General features: G+C 39.9%; 1 protein-coding gene across 1 annotated transcript in view; it reads left to right on the top strand.

Moving 5' to 3' along the window:
* Positions 1-17,567, top strand: part of LOC140732658 (dynein axonemal heavy chain 8-like) — a 952,247-nt gene that overhangs the window by 579,702 nt on the left and 354,978 nt on the right. Inside the window, exons 47-48 of the mRNA XM_073055351.1 lie at positions 6,166-6,300; positions 14,702-14,863. Coding sequence (XP_072911452.1) covers positions 6,166-6,300; positions 14,702-14,863 — 297 coding nt within the window. The remainder of the gene's footprint in view (positions 1-6,165; positions 6,301-14,701; positions 14,864-17,567) is intronic.

The following is a 17,567-nucleotide window of genomic DNA, read 5'->3' as shown; positions in this document are numbered from 1 at the left end:
GGTACCCTGACCGATGAAGGCAGTCATGCTGTATGCCTTTTTTACCATCCTATCTACTGTATTGTCGTTTTCAGGGAGCTATGAACTTGCATCCCAAGAACCTCTGGACACAAACAGTCCTATGTATTTCCAGGTTAAAGCGAAGCTTATCACCAAAAATTGTGCAAGTAAGCCATCCTCAGTGTCAAAGAAGGATTGGCTGGGGGTCACAGTGTTGCAGTTAGTAGAGCCCCACCTTACATTGCCAGAGATCTGCACTCAATCCCTACCTCAGCTGCTATCTGTGTAGATTTCACCCACTTTCCTTGTAAATTGGGTGTTTTCTTTAAGTACCCTGGTTCCACCCACATCCCAAAGAAATGTGCATTTGTAGGTTAATTGACCACTGTGAATTGTCTCTAGTGTGTAGCTGAGTGGTAGAATTGGAGGTTGATGAGAATGTGGGAAAAATAAGAAATGGGATTAATCTGGTGTAAATAGTGGTTAATGCTCAGTGTGGACTCCATGAACTGAAGAAAGTTTCTAGGCTGTATCTCTTTATATGAAAAAATAAAATGTTATCAGATAGTGTTTCTAAGTTATTCCAGGAGTTAGACTCAGTACTGATAAAGGATTGGCAGTATATTATTAGGTTGAGATTGTGAGTGACATGTATAACATGCAGCTGAGTGATTGCATTCCATGCACCTGCGATTCTTTATTTTATTTGGAGATACAGCAGACACAGTTCTTCTGTGAGCCAGCACTGCCCAATAACACCCATACGACCAACTAACCAACTAACCTGTATGTCTTTGGAATGTAGGAGGAAACCAGAGCACCTAGAGGAAAGCCACACAGTCACAGAGAGAACTTTCAAACACCTTACAAGCAGAATTGAACCTTGTTCACAGGTGCTGTAATAGCATTACACTAACCACCATGCTAACATGCTACCTATTTTTTTGTGTGGTAGAAATCTCAGGTTATGGAGATGCAGGTACAGTAACTGAGAAGACTAACATTTCCAGATGACACAGTCAGTCGTGGTGTAGGAAATAAATGTGGTGAATGGGTGCAAATCAAGTGGCTGGTTTGCCTTGAGTGATATTGAGTATTGTTACAGATGCATCTATCCAGGCACATGGAATATATTCCATCTCACTCTTGTAATCTCAGCATTAAAATGGATGATCCAGTTAATATCTTGTAAGATTTCAACAAGACATTACAGGTAGATTGGGAAAAGTTTCAAGGATTTATTCACAGCCTCTTCAAGAAAGGTGTAATAGCACAAGAACATGGAATTCCCTGACTACTCACGTGGAGAAAGAGCGATTGAGTTTCTTGCCAATGGTATTTTTCATCCTGTGGATGGTGGAGGAACTCTAAAGTGGTAACAACTTGACAAGGGTAGGTGGCTTGATTATGTCTTGTTGGAGATGGTTGCTTGATGCAAACATTACTTGCTACTTAGTAACTCTGTATTTTCTCCAGCTCTTGCCATTCACAGACACATTCTGTCTCATTTTAATGAAGAGTTATGAATGTTAAAAATTATGCAATCTCCTATAAACCTCCTCGCTTTTGATCTTAATATGGAAGGAGCAAATCATAAAATAGCTGAAGATGGGTATCATGAGATATTCCTGTGCCAGTATTATAGTTGAGATGATTGAAAACAAATTAGCTTTGACTATTCTTCTGTGAAGTATGATTTCACACATTTTCCATTGACATTGCTATATGTCATAATGAGTCAAATGGTGCTGGATGTAAAAGATATTTGTTCCATTTGAACTCTGCTTTGCTGTTCTATCCCTGTTTGACTAAGGCTCTATTGAAGTCTGGAGCTAACTGATCCTGGCAAAGCCCAGACTAAGCATCTGTGAGCATGACACAGCTAACAACACTATGTTTTGTTGATGATTTTTAAATGGGAAGGATTTAGATTGATTTGTTTCCTTGTTTCTTTTGGGACAAGGACATAATGTGGGCAATTTTCTTTTTAGGGAAGCAAATCTGCCAGCCTCATCTAGGTATTTCTTCAGTGTAGTTGACTCTGGCTGCCTCCCAGATTCAGGGTAATAGAATCAGGATCAGGTTTAATATCACTGTTATATATCATGAAATATGTTGTTTTGTGGCAGCAGTACATTGCAATACATAATAAAAAAACTATAAATAACAATAAGCAATATATATATATATCTATATATAGTGCAAAAAGAGAGCAAAAAAATGAAAACATAGTGAGGTAGTGTGCATGGGTTCATGGGTTCTAAAATGTTGAGTGTCTTCAGGCTTCTATACCTCTTCCTTGATTGTAGAAATGAAAAGAGGGCATGTTCTGGGTGACGGGGATCCTTAATGACAGATGCCACCTTTTTGAGGCATCGCCATTTGGAGATGTCCTTGATGCTGGGGAGACCACTGCCCATGATGGAGCTGACTGAGTTTGCAACTTTCAAAGCTTTTTCTGATCCTGTACAGTGTCCCCTCCATATCAGCTGGTGATGCAACCAATTAGAGTGCTCTCAACTGTAAATCTGTAGAAATTTGTGTGCTTCAGAAAGCCTGTGCCAACTAACTGGCAGGAGTGTTAAAGGACATCTTCAGTCTTTCACTGATGTAGTCAAAGGTTCCCACCGTCTTTAAAAAAGGTGATAGTAATACCAGTGCCCAAGAAGAACAGAGTGAGCAGGATGGAGAATAAATACTAGCATAACCAGCAAAATCCCACATCCTGTAAATTATTACATTTCAAAAGTCTTGAAGTGTTGCAGTCCATGCAGTGAAGGTATTCCTAAAAGTTTGACGTGGAGACAATGAAACAAGCAGGAATGAATTTCTTGGTCAAAATAGAACATAGAATATAGAAAAATACAGCACAGGATCAGGCCCTTTGGCCTGCAATGTTGTGTGAACTAATTAAACTAGTATTTAAATGCCAAATTAAAATAGTCCCTTCTGCCTAAACAATGTCCAGATCCCTCCATTCACTGTTCATTATGTGCCTATCTAAAACTGCTTAAACACCTTTATCATATTATCCCCTGGTACCATCACTCACAGTGCTTTCCAGGTACCTACTAGCCTCTATGTAAAAATCTTGCCCTGCACATCTCCCTTGAACTTACCCCCTCTCATCTTCAATGTGTGCTCTCTAATATTAGACATATATATATATATACATACATACATACATATATACATATACATATAAACACATATATATATATATATATATATACATAGTATAAGGTGCAATAAATGTAACTGCACTCTTTAAGGAAGGAGGGAGCCAAAAGGCAAGAAATTATAGGCCAGTTAGCCTGATCTCAGTGCTTGAGAATATGTTGGAATCCATCATTAATGATGATGTTATGAGTTACTTGGAGGCACATGGTAAAATAAGCTGAAGTCAGCATGCTTAGTGGAAAATACTGTCTGACAAATCTGTTTCAGGAAATACAGGCAGGATGAACAATGAAGAGTCAATGGGTTTTGCTTACTAGGATTTTCAGAAGGTCTTTGACAAAGTGCAACACATGAGGCTGCTAAACAGACTAAGAGCCCATGGTATTACAAAAAGGATACTAGTATAGATAGAAGGGTAGCTGACTGGCAGGAGGCATAGAGTGGGAAGAAAGGGGGCCTTTTCTGTTTAGCTGCTGGTGGCTAGTGGTGTTCTGCAGAGGTTGTTGGGACTGCTTATTTTCACATTATATGTCAATAATGGAATTGATGGCTCTGTGGCCAAGTTTACAGACAATACAAAGATAAGTGCAGAGACAGGGAGTCTACAGAAGGACTTGGACAGATTGGGAGAATGGGCAAAGACGTGGCAGATTGAATACAGTGTAGTGATGGCTCTGGGCATGTACTTACTGGAGTTTAGATGAATGAGGGGGGATCTCATTGAAAGTGGTTATATATCGAAAGGCCCAAATAGAGTGGATGTGGAGGAGATGTTTCCTATAATTGTGGAGTCTAGGACCAGAGGGCACAGCCCAGTGTACAAGGAAGTCCTTTGAGACAGAGATGAGGAAGAATTTCTTCAGACAAAGAATGGTGAATTGGTGGAATTCATTGCTATGGACAGCTGTGGAGACCAAGTCATTGAGTATATTTAAAGCGGAGGTTGATATGTTCTTTCACAAACAAGAGAAAATCTGCAGATGCTGGAAATCCAAGCAGCACACACAAAATGCTGGAGGAACTCAGCAGACATTTTGTGTGTGTTGATAGGTTCTTGATTAGTTATGGCACCAAAGGCTACAGGGAGAAGGCAGGGGAATGAGTTTGAAAGGGACAATAAATCAGGCATGAAGGAATGGCAGAGCAGATTTGTTGGGGCAAATGGCCTAATTCTGTTCCTGTGTTTTATGGTCTAAACCTAGTGCTTTGACTAATAAACAGAAACATGCTATATGCCTTTTGTTATTACTCTGTTAACCTGTTTAGCCATTTCCAGGGCGCTATGTTCTTCAACAACTATAAAGGATCTTGCCTTTTAGATTTAGTTTCCCAAAGTGCAACACTCACATTTGGCAGGATTAAGCTCCATCAGTCATTTCTCTGCCCATATGTCCAAAAGATCCCTTGACTATCTTCTACACTATCCGCGATACCTTTCTATCATTTACAAACTTACTAACTCTACACTTATATACAGTGCCTATAAAAAGTATTTACCCATGCTGCTCCCCTGACCCGGAAGTTTTCACATTTTATTGTTTTACAACATTGAATCACAGTGGATTTAATATGGCTTTTTTGACACTGATCAACAGAAAAGACTTTTGTGTCAAAATGAAAACAAATTTCTACAAATTGGTATAAATTTATTCCAAAAAGCTCAAATTGTAGAGCTTTGGTGTAATCAGTCGGTTGGGAACAGCTCTGTGTCTAGCGCACTTCTCCATTTATTACATATGAAAATCTCTGTTATACCCTCACTAAGTTTGAGCAATGGAGTCATAAAGTCATATAGTACAGAAACCAGCCCTTTGCCTTACCATATCTATGCTAACCTTTTTTGTCCATTTTCACTAGTCCCATTTGCTGGTCCATTTTCTTCTATGCCTTGCCTTTTCAAATGCATGTCCAATTACCACTTAAACTTGTGACAGAATAATCAATAAGTCTTTCTCCTTTTTTTCTCCTCCAATTTCATTTAAAAATCCTTCTTCTTGCCTTAGATATATGCCCTCATGTTTTTGATATGCCCGCCATGAGAAAAAGATTCTAAATATCTACCCTAAATATACCTTTTCTATCTAAGCTACAACCCCTTTTGTTCCATATTGACACAATCCTATTACGTAACTCTTATTTTTGAAGTCCATATATACCACATCAAATGCATTTCTTTCATCGTTCCTCTCTGTTGCTTCACCAAAAAAAAAGAAGACAGTTCTTTGGAGCTGTGAAGCAGTAGCTCCAATGAATTGCTTCAATCTTGAGCTTAGCTACTTTCTGTATGGTGTTTTCATATTCTCTTCTGTGATCACAATGTGTCATCAAGGGCTTTGTTTCCTACAATATGCAGGTCAGTAAGTTAATTACCCACTACAAATTGCTCTTAGTGCATAGGTGGATGGATAGAATCTGGGTACATGAGGAAGAATAAAAAGGAGTCAGTGTAGGATTATAGTAGATGAGTACATGAGTTTCCTGAGCTGAAGTTCCTTTTACTGTGTTGTATGACACTATGACTTTATGAGTTATGGCCAATGAGGTAGGTACAATTTAGCAAAACTATTCTCGCTTTCTTGTATCAATCCACACTTGTCTCTAACATTTGGCTGACTTCATTCTCAAGTAAACACTTCAAAAAAATGTATTAGCTGTGAAGTATTTCTTGAATTTTTTCACTTAATGGTTAGAAATAAGAACAGTAAGTCAGATTCTCCAGAGTAATTGGCATTATATCAAAATTATGGATTGATTGTTTAATTTATAGAACATTTGTTTTAATAGAACTTTAATGTATGCACAATAACTCTCTCTCCTCATGAATACATCTGTTCATGTTTGGCCCAAGAATCAAATGACTTCTTGTGCTAAATTATGCTTGTACACCTCAAACTGGAAATTGGTTTGCTTAATAAATAACTCATTGGACTATAAGTCATTTCATTCAGCATTCTGGTTATGATTATTTTTATAAATTGCTTATAGGTTCATTATGACTTTGGGTTGAGAAATATTCTTTCTGTCTTGAGAACACTGGGAGCTCAGAAGAGAGCGCGACCAGAAGACAGTGAGTCAACAATTGTCATGAGAGTTTTAAGAGACATGAATCTATCTAAATTGGTAAGAGAGAGTTGGAAATGATTTTTAAGTGTACTTTAAATGAAGAAATATTCTTCCAAAATAAATTTCAATGTACCAGTTAAGATAAAACAATGACATCAGCAGAACCAAATTTTAGAAATATGGCACAGTGCATAACCACTACTATATATTATGTATTTAGCATAAGTGATTAAGTTTGAATAATATACTGTATATAAAATCATGAGGTGAATGCATGTGGTCTTCTTTCCCCAGGAAAGGGAAACATAAAACTAGAGGGCATAGGCTTAAGGTGAAAAATGAACAATTTAAAGGGGATTTGTGGAGCAACATCTTCTTGCTGGGGGTGGTATGTATATGGAATGAACTGCTGGATAAAAAGGTTGAGGCAGGTGCAGTCATGTGAAAAACTTACCTCTGACATCCCCTTATACCTACTTCCAATCACCTTAAAGCTATGCCCCCTCATGTTAGCCATTTCAGCCCTGGGAAATAGCCTCTGGCTATCCACATGATCAATGCTTTTCGTCTTATACACCTCTATCAAGTCGCCTCTCATCCTCTGTCGCTCCAAGGAGAAAAGGCCAAGATCACTCAATCTATTCTCATAAGGTATGCTCTCCAATCCAGGCAACACTCTTGAAAATCTCCTCTGCACTCTCTCTATAGTATCCACATCCTTCCTGTAGTGAGGTGACCAGAACTGAACACAGTATATCACACCCTTGGAAGTGTTCATGTTTTATTGTTTTACAACATTGAATCACTGTGGATTTAATTTGGCTTTTTTGACACTAATCGACAGAAAAAAAGCACTGGGATTTTGAGTGAACAGCCCTTTTCAAATCCAGCCACAAATTCTCAATTGGATTGAGGTCTGGACCCTGACTTGGCCACTCCTGGACATTAACATTGTTGTTCTTAAGCCATTCTTGTCTATCTTTGGATTTATGCTTGGGGTCATTTTCTTGCTGGAAAACAAATTTTCTCCCAAGTCGCAGTTCTCTTGCAGACTGCATCAGGTTTTCTTCCAGGGTTTCCCTGTATTTTGCTGCATTCATTTTACCTCTACCTTCACAAGCCTTCCAGGACCTGCTGCAGTGAAGTATCCCCACAGCATAATGTAGTCACCATCATGCTTCACAATGGGGACAGTGCTTTTTCATGATGTGCTGTGTTTGGCTTACGCCAAACATGGCATTTAGTCTGATGACTAAAAAGCTCAATTTTGGTTTCATCAGACCATGGAACCTTCTTCTAGCTAACTTCAGAGTCTCCAACATGCCTTCTGGAAAACTCTAGCAAAGATTTCATGTGAGTTTTTTCCCACAGTGGTTTTCTCTTTGCCATTCTCCCATAAATCTGCGACTGGTGAAGCACCCGGGCAACAGTTACTGTATTCACAGTCTCTCCCATCTCAGCCACTGAAGCCTGTAACTCCTCCAGAGCTGTCATAGAGTTCTTGGTGGTCTCCCTCACTAGTCCCATTCTTGTGCGGTCACTCAGTTTTTGAGGATGGCCTGCTCTAGGCAGATTTATCATATTCTTTCCATTTCTTGATGATTGACTTAACTGTATTCCAAGGGATATTCAGTGACTTGGAAATTTTCTTGTATCCATCTACTGACTTGTGCTTTTTTATAACCTTTTCATGGAGTTGCTTAGAGTGTTATTTTGTCTTCATGGTGTAGTTTAGTTTTGGTAGGATACTGACTCACCAGCAGTTGGACCTTCCAGATACAGGTGTATTTTTACCACAATCAACTGAAACACCTTCACTGCACACAGTGATCTCCATTTATCTAATTATATGACTCCTAAAATCAATTGGTTGTACCAGTGATGATTTGATATTAAACTGGGTGAATACTTATGCAATCAATTATTTAGTATTTTATATTTCTAGTTAATTTAGATCACATTATAGAGATCTGTTTTCACTTTGACACAAAAAGTGGGGTGAATACTCTTTATAGGAACTGTAGGTCCTGGTCTGGTTTGAATATTCAAATCACATAATCTCACGCTTACCTAAATTGAAATCCATTTGCCATTACTCAGTCCATCTCCCTAACTGCAGATTTTCTCTTGTTTGTAAGAAGATCTCTTTGCAATTCATTGTAACCTGCTTCATTATTAATAATTAATAATGTAACATCATAAGCAAATGTGCTGATTGTGCCTTGTGTATTCACATCCAAATCATTTACATGTAAAGTGAATAAGAGGTCCCAACACTGACCCCTAGGCATCCCACTACTCACAGATCTCCAGTCAGAGAATTGACCTTAAACTATCACCCTCTGCTTACTATCACTGAGCCAATTCTGAACACACTTCTCTAGCTCTCCCTGAATACTGTGCACCCTAATCTTTCAGATCAGCTTGCCATGCGGGACCTTGTCCTTACTGAAGTCCATATAGAGCACATTCAGTGCCCTGCCCACATCTATTCCCTCAGTTATCACTTCAAAAAACTCCAAAAGATTAGTAAGAAATAACCTCCCATGCACAAAACCATGCTATTACTGATCAGTCCTTGACTATCCATGCAATGGTAGATCTTGTCATTCAGAATTCCTCCCAGTAACTTCCCTACAACTGATGTCAAGCTCACTGGCCTTAGTTCCCTGACCTGTCCTTGCTACCCTTCTTGAAAAATTGAATAACAGTGGCCACCCTCCCATCTTCTGGAACTTCACTAGAACTAATAGGAAGGCAAATATCTTTCCAAGAGACACTGTGATTCTAGCTTCCCATAATAATGTCTGTATATGCACTTGATCAGGCTCTGGGAATTTACCCAGTGTAATGCACTTCAAGTCTGTAAATAGCTCCCTCCTTAGGATATGCAAATGTTCCCTCACTAGTAATAACTCTCATTTCTTTGGCATTCATGAAATTTTCCTTAGTAAACACCAAGGAGAAATAGACATTAAAAATCCCAGGCATTTCCTGTGGTTCCGTACATAGGCTGCCCTGATGATCTTTAAGAGCAGGGGTCACCAACCTTTCTTGCACCACGGACCAGTTTAATATTGACAATATTCTTGCAGACCAGCTGACATTGGGTAGGGGTGGGGGGTGTGAGTGTTAATCATGACAGGAATATAGGTGATAAGTCAACTATAAGTCACTTATAAGTGGCTAATACACTGAATTTTGTTCCTAAAAGGGTTTATCTAATGAAGTTAATATTAAACACACAGCACATATTTTCCTCACATGAACATAGTGATAAGTCAATTATAACTCACTTATAAGTCAATAGCATCATAACATTTTAAGTAACATTTGGATATTAAACACAGAGCGCATATTTTCCTCGTATGAGCATATAAAATCATTGCAACACAACAGTGAGAGGACAAGGTAAGGGCCGGTGATCCCCGTGCCGGGACCACGGCAGTCACAGTCCGGAGAGAGCGACCGACTGAGTGAGGAGTGTGACAGAGCTCGCACCCGCCCCCTTGTAGGTAGCCGACAAAGGTTTGGCTCAAGGGATGACTTTCAGTAGATCGTAGCGAGGTAGCTGCTCTGCTACTTACGAAACCCTGATCCCGAATTAGGTCGTCTGCAAATATTTTAGCCCTGGGATCCCCGCAAACATTCGGTGTGTTAAACAGGTTTAGGGGCAGCGCCCATCTGTCCACTCTCCAGGCCAATAGCAACGACACTTCTCGCCGGCTGTGCGAGGCAGCCGGTTACCCAAGGCCAATCAGTGATCACTGGCGCTAGGGTATCACTGTGTTTAGGCGACTGATGACCTCACGTGTGTTCAAGTTCAAAAGTGGGCGTGACAGGGAATGAGAAAAGGTGCAGCTGACTCATATTGTTTCATATCGCCAAATCATATCGTTTCCTCATGTCCCGGTAGCACATGCTTAGCGGCCCGGTACCGGTCCGTGGCCTGGTGGTTGGGGACCACTGTTTAAGTGGATTTAGTTTCTGCCTAGTCATCCTTTTACTGTTAACATAACCGAAGAACCTCTTGGGATTATCTTTAACTCTGCCTACAAAATCCATTTCATACCCTTTTTTTATCCTCCTGATTTCCCTCTTAACCCTGCTCTTAAACATTTTGTATTCATCAGAGGATTCATTTTGTGCCCAGCTGAATAGAAGTGATGTACTGTAGGCATCCTTTTTTTCCCTGGCCAAAGACTTGATCTCTGTCAACACCGAGTGTTTCCTGAACTTGGTGTGCCTATCTTTTATCCTACAGGGGCATGCGGTCTCAACAACTGATACAAAACTCTTAAAATTCTTCTACTTGCTAACTGTTCCTTTCCCTTAAATTGAGCCACCCAGTCAACCCCAGCTAGATCATGCCTAAAGCCCTCAAGACTGGCCCTACTGCAGTTCAGGACTTTAACTTGTGGACCTGTTTCTATCCTTTTCCATAACTATTTTAAAACTAACAGAATTGTGATCATTGTACCCAAAGTTCTCTCCAACTGCCATTTCAGTTATTTGGCCTTTCTCGTTCCCAAAGAGGAGGTTGAGCATTGCTCATTACTGAGTGGGAGCATCAGATTATTGCGTGAGGAAACTGTCTTGAAAGCATTATACAAATACTGCCAAAGAGTCTCGGCTCGAAACGTTGACTTTATTTTTTTCCATAGATGCTGCCTGGCCTGCTGGGTTCCTCCAGCATTTTGTGTGTGTTGCTTGGATCAGCATCTGCAGATTTTCTCTTGCTTGTAATACAAATTCCATCCCATCTTGGCCCTTTGCACTCTGGGGGCTAGCCCAGTTGATAACAGGGAAATTTAAATCAGCCACTAACACTGCTCTGCTGTTATGTATCCATGGGACAAGAACAGCAACAGAGTTTTATGATTAAATGTTTTTACTGAGGTATGTTAGTAATGGTATATGCTAGGCAACTTGCAGTGTGGGAGCTATGAATGCGACCACCAAGACAAAAGACATTCATATTCGAAAGCCTGCACCCAAAGGACAGTACATCCCACAGGTAGGAAGCCCAATTAATTCACTGTAAGATTGATTGGCCACGTACACTCTCGACACATTCTCGCAACTGATCTGAAATGGTACCATCCTCCCCGCTAATGATGGGAACCACAGAGTAATGGAGTGAGTGATTTAAACTGAGAAAAATGAAGTATCTATTGCACTTGCTAGTGGTCAGCTGGCTGGTGTACCCTTCTGGACTGCTGCATGGAGGCAGATTCTGTCTCTATGCCTTCCTGGTTAGCTGATATCAAAGTTAGTGGGCTGTGAATTTCCAGATGAAGTGTCCATTGGTTCATCTGCTGGGACACTGGCTTCATCAGCAGAAGATGATTTTGTAGCTTTCCTGGGCTCCCCTACAGTTTGCTGGCATATATAATCCAAATGTCACCAGCAATTTTCCATCTGTCAGCTCAGGTTCTGCTACTTGACTGTGACAAGCTGGACGATAGCTGGTAGCCAGTTTTCTTTCTGGGAGATACATGTGTAGATTATGTCTCTGGTACAAAGTATTCGTGGCCTTGTGTGCACTTATATACGAGTATTTGTTTCATGGCCTCTTGCTTGCTGCAAATTCGCATCTGGATGGCCACCTGTATCACATCTGCTCTCTGCAGTTGGTCAAGTTCTTCTACCTTTGGATGCACCACAATCAGCATTGGCTAGGCCTTTGGATGGCAGTTCTCCTTAAACTTGAACTTAGCCATTGGATCACTGGATTGACCCAAAACATCAACTTGGAAAACTTACGTTTTGTAACTCCAAAACATAAAACTAATTTAAAGGAAAAGACAGAGAGTCAGAAACGTGAGCCTAACTTCATGTTTACTTTAAGCGAGGTGCGCACGTATCATGTGGTAGAGTCATGATGTATGCAATTCACTTATTTTTACATATAATCTGTAATGAATTATTTAAACAAACAAGAATGCTAAATCAAATAATATATTTGCAATATTGCTCAAATACTACTGAAATATTAAATACACAACATTCCTTCCTGTCTAGCAATAAACTCCAACTCAATATGTACACAGAATACTGTATAATACAACTACTATATAGACATCCACAGCTTAATAATTTTAAATTATCCCATTCAGGCTTAAACATTAATCGCTTTGAAGATTTCTTACTCTTGTGGGTGAAAGGCCTTGACAGAGTGGATGTGGAGAAGATGTTTCCTCTGGTGGGAGAGTCTGAGACCAAAGAACACAGCTTCAGAATAGAGGGGCATCCTTTTAGAAAGGAGATGAGGAAGATTTTCTTTAGCCAGAGAGTGGTGAATCTGTGGGATTCTTTACCACAGGCAGTTGTGGAGGCCAAGTCTTTATGTAAATTTAAGGCAGAGGCTGATAGGTTCTTGATTGGTCAGGGCATGAAGGGATATGGGGAGAAGGCAGGAGATTGGAGTTGAGAGGAAAATTGGATCAGCCATGATGAAAGTGGCTGAGCAGACTTGATGGGCTGAATGGCATAATTCTGCTCCTATGTCTTATGGTCTTATAGCATTGTTGCAGACAAGGGAGATTACTCTGCTAAGCAGGTGAGACTTGTGGCTGTGAAAACAATCTCAAGTTCTGGGACCTCCTCTGTAGTAGTTGTAGGAGTTGACTGAGATTGCAGGAAGTGGTCCTGACAGCTCTGAGATCTACTACGATCCTTGCTTCTCTCCCTGTCCTGGCTTCTTCCTCTCTCTTTATTGTGCTCTTTTTATTTCTCATGTTCATTCTTTCTTTTGTGCCTTTTTCTTTCTCGCTCATGTTCTTTCTCCCTATTTCTTCTCTCCTTTTCAATTTCTAGTTTCCGGTGAGTATCTCTGAATTTGCTCATTTCTTGAAATTAAGTCTCTTTTCTTCACTTCCAATTCCATAGCACTTATGTCATCCTCCTCTTTCTTTTCATTCTTTCTAAGATATGTATCTTAATCTTGGAAAGATGCATTTAGTTCACTGGAGTATTCTCTTATTAATCATTTGATTGCTCCCTTTACAATCTGATCTCTCCTCTTGGTTTCCTCATCCATAACATCATCTGACAACTCCTCTGTTTACCTATCTCCATTAACTAATTTCTTATTGACTTTCCATTTATCCAGCTAGGCTTTGATCTTCGCATCTCCTGAAAAATGTAGCTTTTTGTCTCCTACTTGAAGTTCACACAATTGCCTTAATGCACACAGTGTAGATTCTGGTCATTTATACTCACAAAAGCTGAATGCTTCCAACTTTCCTGAAGCTCCTTGAACTCTCTTCCAGCTTAAAACCAAGCTACATTTCACAAGTAACTGTTTACATATCAGAAGCGCTCTCATATGCTGTCTACAAAAGCTGTTATAGTCAGACCACTGCTTTCATCACATTCATGATTCCTCTGAGCAGTATGGTCCTTGCTTGGACCAATATGCTTTCCAACTAAAGGTACAAAGGTTGACACCAACACCTGTTTGCCCTCTGTGGGGCAACAGTTCATGGTGTACAGCATGGAGACAGTTATGGCATCATCCAGTACCTTCTTAATTCGCTTTCAATTGACTCAATTGTGGCATGGAAATAGTGATAGATCTCCAATCAAATCATAGTGGTCTCAGGTAGGTTTCTATTTAGACATTGTAATTTTGTTCCTGCTCTCTTTCATCCTGACTGCGACCTGATTTCGTCTCTGGCTGCTGTTTCCATTGGTACAGCTATTTCAACTGTTCTTTTTCATGTAAGTTGTGCTTCAGTTAGGGGCCATTTTTGAATGCTTCCTTGGAAGATAACACAATCTAAACGATCTTTCACTGCATCATTAAGCCCATCACTGAACTGATAATGCTCAGACAAGTTTTTCTGTTCAGCCAGGTATGCTGAAATGGACTCCCCTTCCTTTTGATTCCATTTAGAAAACCTAAAGTGTTCTACAATCAACAATTGTTTTGGTTCTAAATGTTCCTGCATTAGTTTCACATTATCAGACAAGCTAATTTCAACTTGGTTAGAGAGTTAAACTATTAAGAAAACTGAATGCCTTTAAACCCAATGCACTCTGCAAAACTGGTACTCCTCATTGGTTATTTCATTTGTTTCGAAATGCTGCTCAATTAGCTCAGTATGCATGAGGTAGTTATCCAACATATCAATCTTTACAACATAGCTAGCCATTTCCACACTTTTTTAAAATAATTATTATCACCTGGAACCTACCAGTGAATTCTTCCATTTTTTAACTCAATCATCTTTCCTTTTACAAAGAAAACATGCTGGTACGAAGAAAAAAAAACATATGCTGCACTTGTTTTTAACTCTAATATCTCACTGCGCTTCGACAGATAGTGATCTCAGGTTTGTTTAAAATTTTCTCATTGCAGTATTATGGTTTATAACTCCAAAACATAAAACATTTCTGATAAGCATTTTCTGCTTAGAGTTCAAATTATAATTGAATTGCATTTTATTCACAGGTGGATGAAGATGAACCCCTCTTTCTTAGTCTAATCAATGACCTGTTCCCCGGTATACAATTGGATAGTAGCAGCTATGTGGAACTGCAGGCAGCTGTTTCTAATCAGTTGGAAATTGTAGGATTAATCAATCATCCACCATGGAATCTTAAACTTGTTCAGGTAATCAAGCCACACACATAAAATATTTTGATATTTTATATAGACAATAACCAAATACTGCTGTCTCATAATTTTTACAAAATTATGCACCATTTGGAAATTTTCAGCCATATTCTTCTACTTTAACAAAAAAATTCATAAATGAGCAAATTAGTAAACAAGTGAAACTGCAGTCCAACTTCCAATTAATACCGTTAATTTGATAGAGTACTTGCTTTAGCTGTACATCATCCGTTCAGTGAAAAAGTTGTCCTGACACCAAATCTGAAAATTGGAAAGTAATTATTAAATTCACATGCAAATAATCTCATCTTAATTAATTTATCCATTGGTACATTGAAAGTAGGATCAGTGATTTAGGTCACAAAAGTATTAAGCTTGGAATTTATAATAGCCTATTAACTTACCAAACAAATCAACTTTGGGATGTGAGGGGAAACTGAAGCAACAGGAGAGCATGCCACAGGATAAATGTGCACCCAAGCACAGCACCCAAGGTTAGAATGAAATCACGGTCTCAGAAGCCGTGTGGTAATAGTTCTACTGTCAATCTGCCTCTCTACCAGAGGCCTTTAGGTTCATATCTAGGTAATAGCTGTCAAACACAGTTTACTTAAAAGTACATACTGTTTATTAGCAAGCTTGCCTGCTCAGTTAAACTATACAGCCTGGAAAAATTGCCACCCAAGTGAGCCCAGAATACTGTTTGGAGCTGCTGGTATACATTGTTATCACATATTCTGATAAGAGTAGACCAAGAAGCTTCTCATGTAACAAACAGTTCTTTGTTCATACATTATTCTCACAGCACTACTTGTCGAGATGCTAATAAGTCAGTTCAGCTTTAGCCCTTTTATTTCTGCATGTAATTCCTCATTCCCTCTTTTGTCATTCGATAATAATTAGGGTTATCAATATCGGGGTTGTTGTACATCTTAATTCTCATATTTGTGTAAGAAGGATATTAACCCTTGGGATAAGCCAAAGGGATTTCCGCATCATTGTAGTCTCCATCCTCATCATTTGCACCTCAGTTTCTCTGAGGTCCCCTTCCTTCTAGGGGGATTCTTTGTTTAAATATCCCTATGGGTGTAGAGCAAAAGCACCAGCTGACAAGGGGCCATAAACATCAGAAAAGTGCAATAAGTATGAGTACTCCTGCGATGATGATAGAGTAATGTAGCATTAGATAGATAGATAGATAGATACTTTATTCATCCCCATGGGGAAATTCAACTTTTTTTTCCAATGTCCCATACACTTGTTGTAGCAAAACTAATTACATACAATACTTAACTCAGTAAAAAATATGATATGCATCTAAATCACTATCTCAAAAAGCATTAATAATAGCTTTTAAAAAGTTCTTAAGTCCTGGCGGTTGAATTGTAAAGCCTAATGGCATTGGGGAGTATTGACCTCTTCATCCTGTCTGAGGAGCATTGCATCGATAGTAACCCGTCGCTGAAACTGCTTCTCTGTCTCTGGATGGTGCTATGTAGAGGATGTTCAGAGTTTTCCATAATTGACCGTAGCCTACTCAGCGCCCTTCGCTCAGCCACCGATGTTAAGCTCTCCAGTACTTTGCCCACGACAGAGCCCGCCTTCCTTACCAGCTTATTAAGACGTGAGGCGTCCCTCTTCTTAATACTGCTATTAATTATACTGCTTCATCCTGCGAAGATGTCACTGAAGGGCCACAATCCCCCTTTTGAGCTAAAGCCATGTAGGTCGGCCCTGATTTTCTTGATTTTATTTACCTCCTTTTGAATGTGAAAGGAGAGAGAGGTAATGTTCTCTGATTCATCTGGGATGTAGGTGCAGCACATGTACCTCTTTTTTCAGCCAGAACAAAATCAAGGATCATTCAGTTCTGTAAAACAGTCGTTGTTTTGCTACCATTTCAGTGGTGATGGCCCTCACTTGCTCTTGGATGCCATCCATGGCCTTAGCGGTACTATTGGCCATCATCTCCAAAATTGCGGCCAGGTTGATGATATCCCTTGATTTGTGGGCCACCCTGTAAAAGGGGTAAAGTATCATCCAGAAGCACTCCAGTTGTGAAATTCCTCACTTTAGCCGTAAGAGGGAATGGTGCTGGTCTTGGGTTTTTGGCATTCGTATGTGGGGTACAAGATAAGCCAGGAAGCAGCATCCCATCCAATTTCTGCTCTCTTGTTGGGTGTCCCATCGACTAGCTGTCTCTCCTGGGAGCCACAAGTATGCCCTTTCTCCGCAAACCCATTGAGTTCCATTCAAGGGGCACAGTGGTTCAACCATTGTATAAATGGCACAGGTGCTATTACCCAGAAAATAAGTCCCCTTACCTTTGAAATTACAGTAGAAGATAGTATTTACTGGTTGGTCAGATCTGACAATGGTGGAGGGCCATGATGTCTGATGTCCCCATTGGATGGCTTTTTCCAGGGCGGGGGACGAATGTACCAACCATCAAAGCAGTGGCACCCACAGTTTCCAGTCACATCACTGGTGCAATTTTAGGTCTCACTGGTCTGGGTGTCATTAAAATAGGCCTAGACTGACCGTTGTTCACCGCTGTTCAGCAGAATGGCTATTAGGGGAACCCCCAAATTCCCATGGGGAGGAATCGCTGCACACACCCAGCAAACAGATAAGTTAGTTTTTCCAGCATAACTATTGCAAAGTGACAGGAAGGTGTTTGACTTGGTTACTACGAGTGCTT

Source organism: Hemitrygon akajei, chromosome 9, assembly GCF_048418815.1.
Source record: "Hemitrygon akajei chromosome 9, sHemAka1.3, whole genome shotgun sequence".
In the NCBI taxonomy this organism is placed as follows: Eukaryota; Metazoa; Chordata; class Chondrichthyes; order Myliobatiformes; family Dasyatidae; genus Hemitrygon; species Hemitrygon akajei.
Note: the sequence above shows the minus strand (reverse complement) of the source record. Positions and strands in the feature narration are given on the sequence as shown.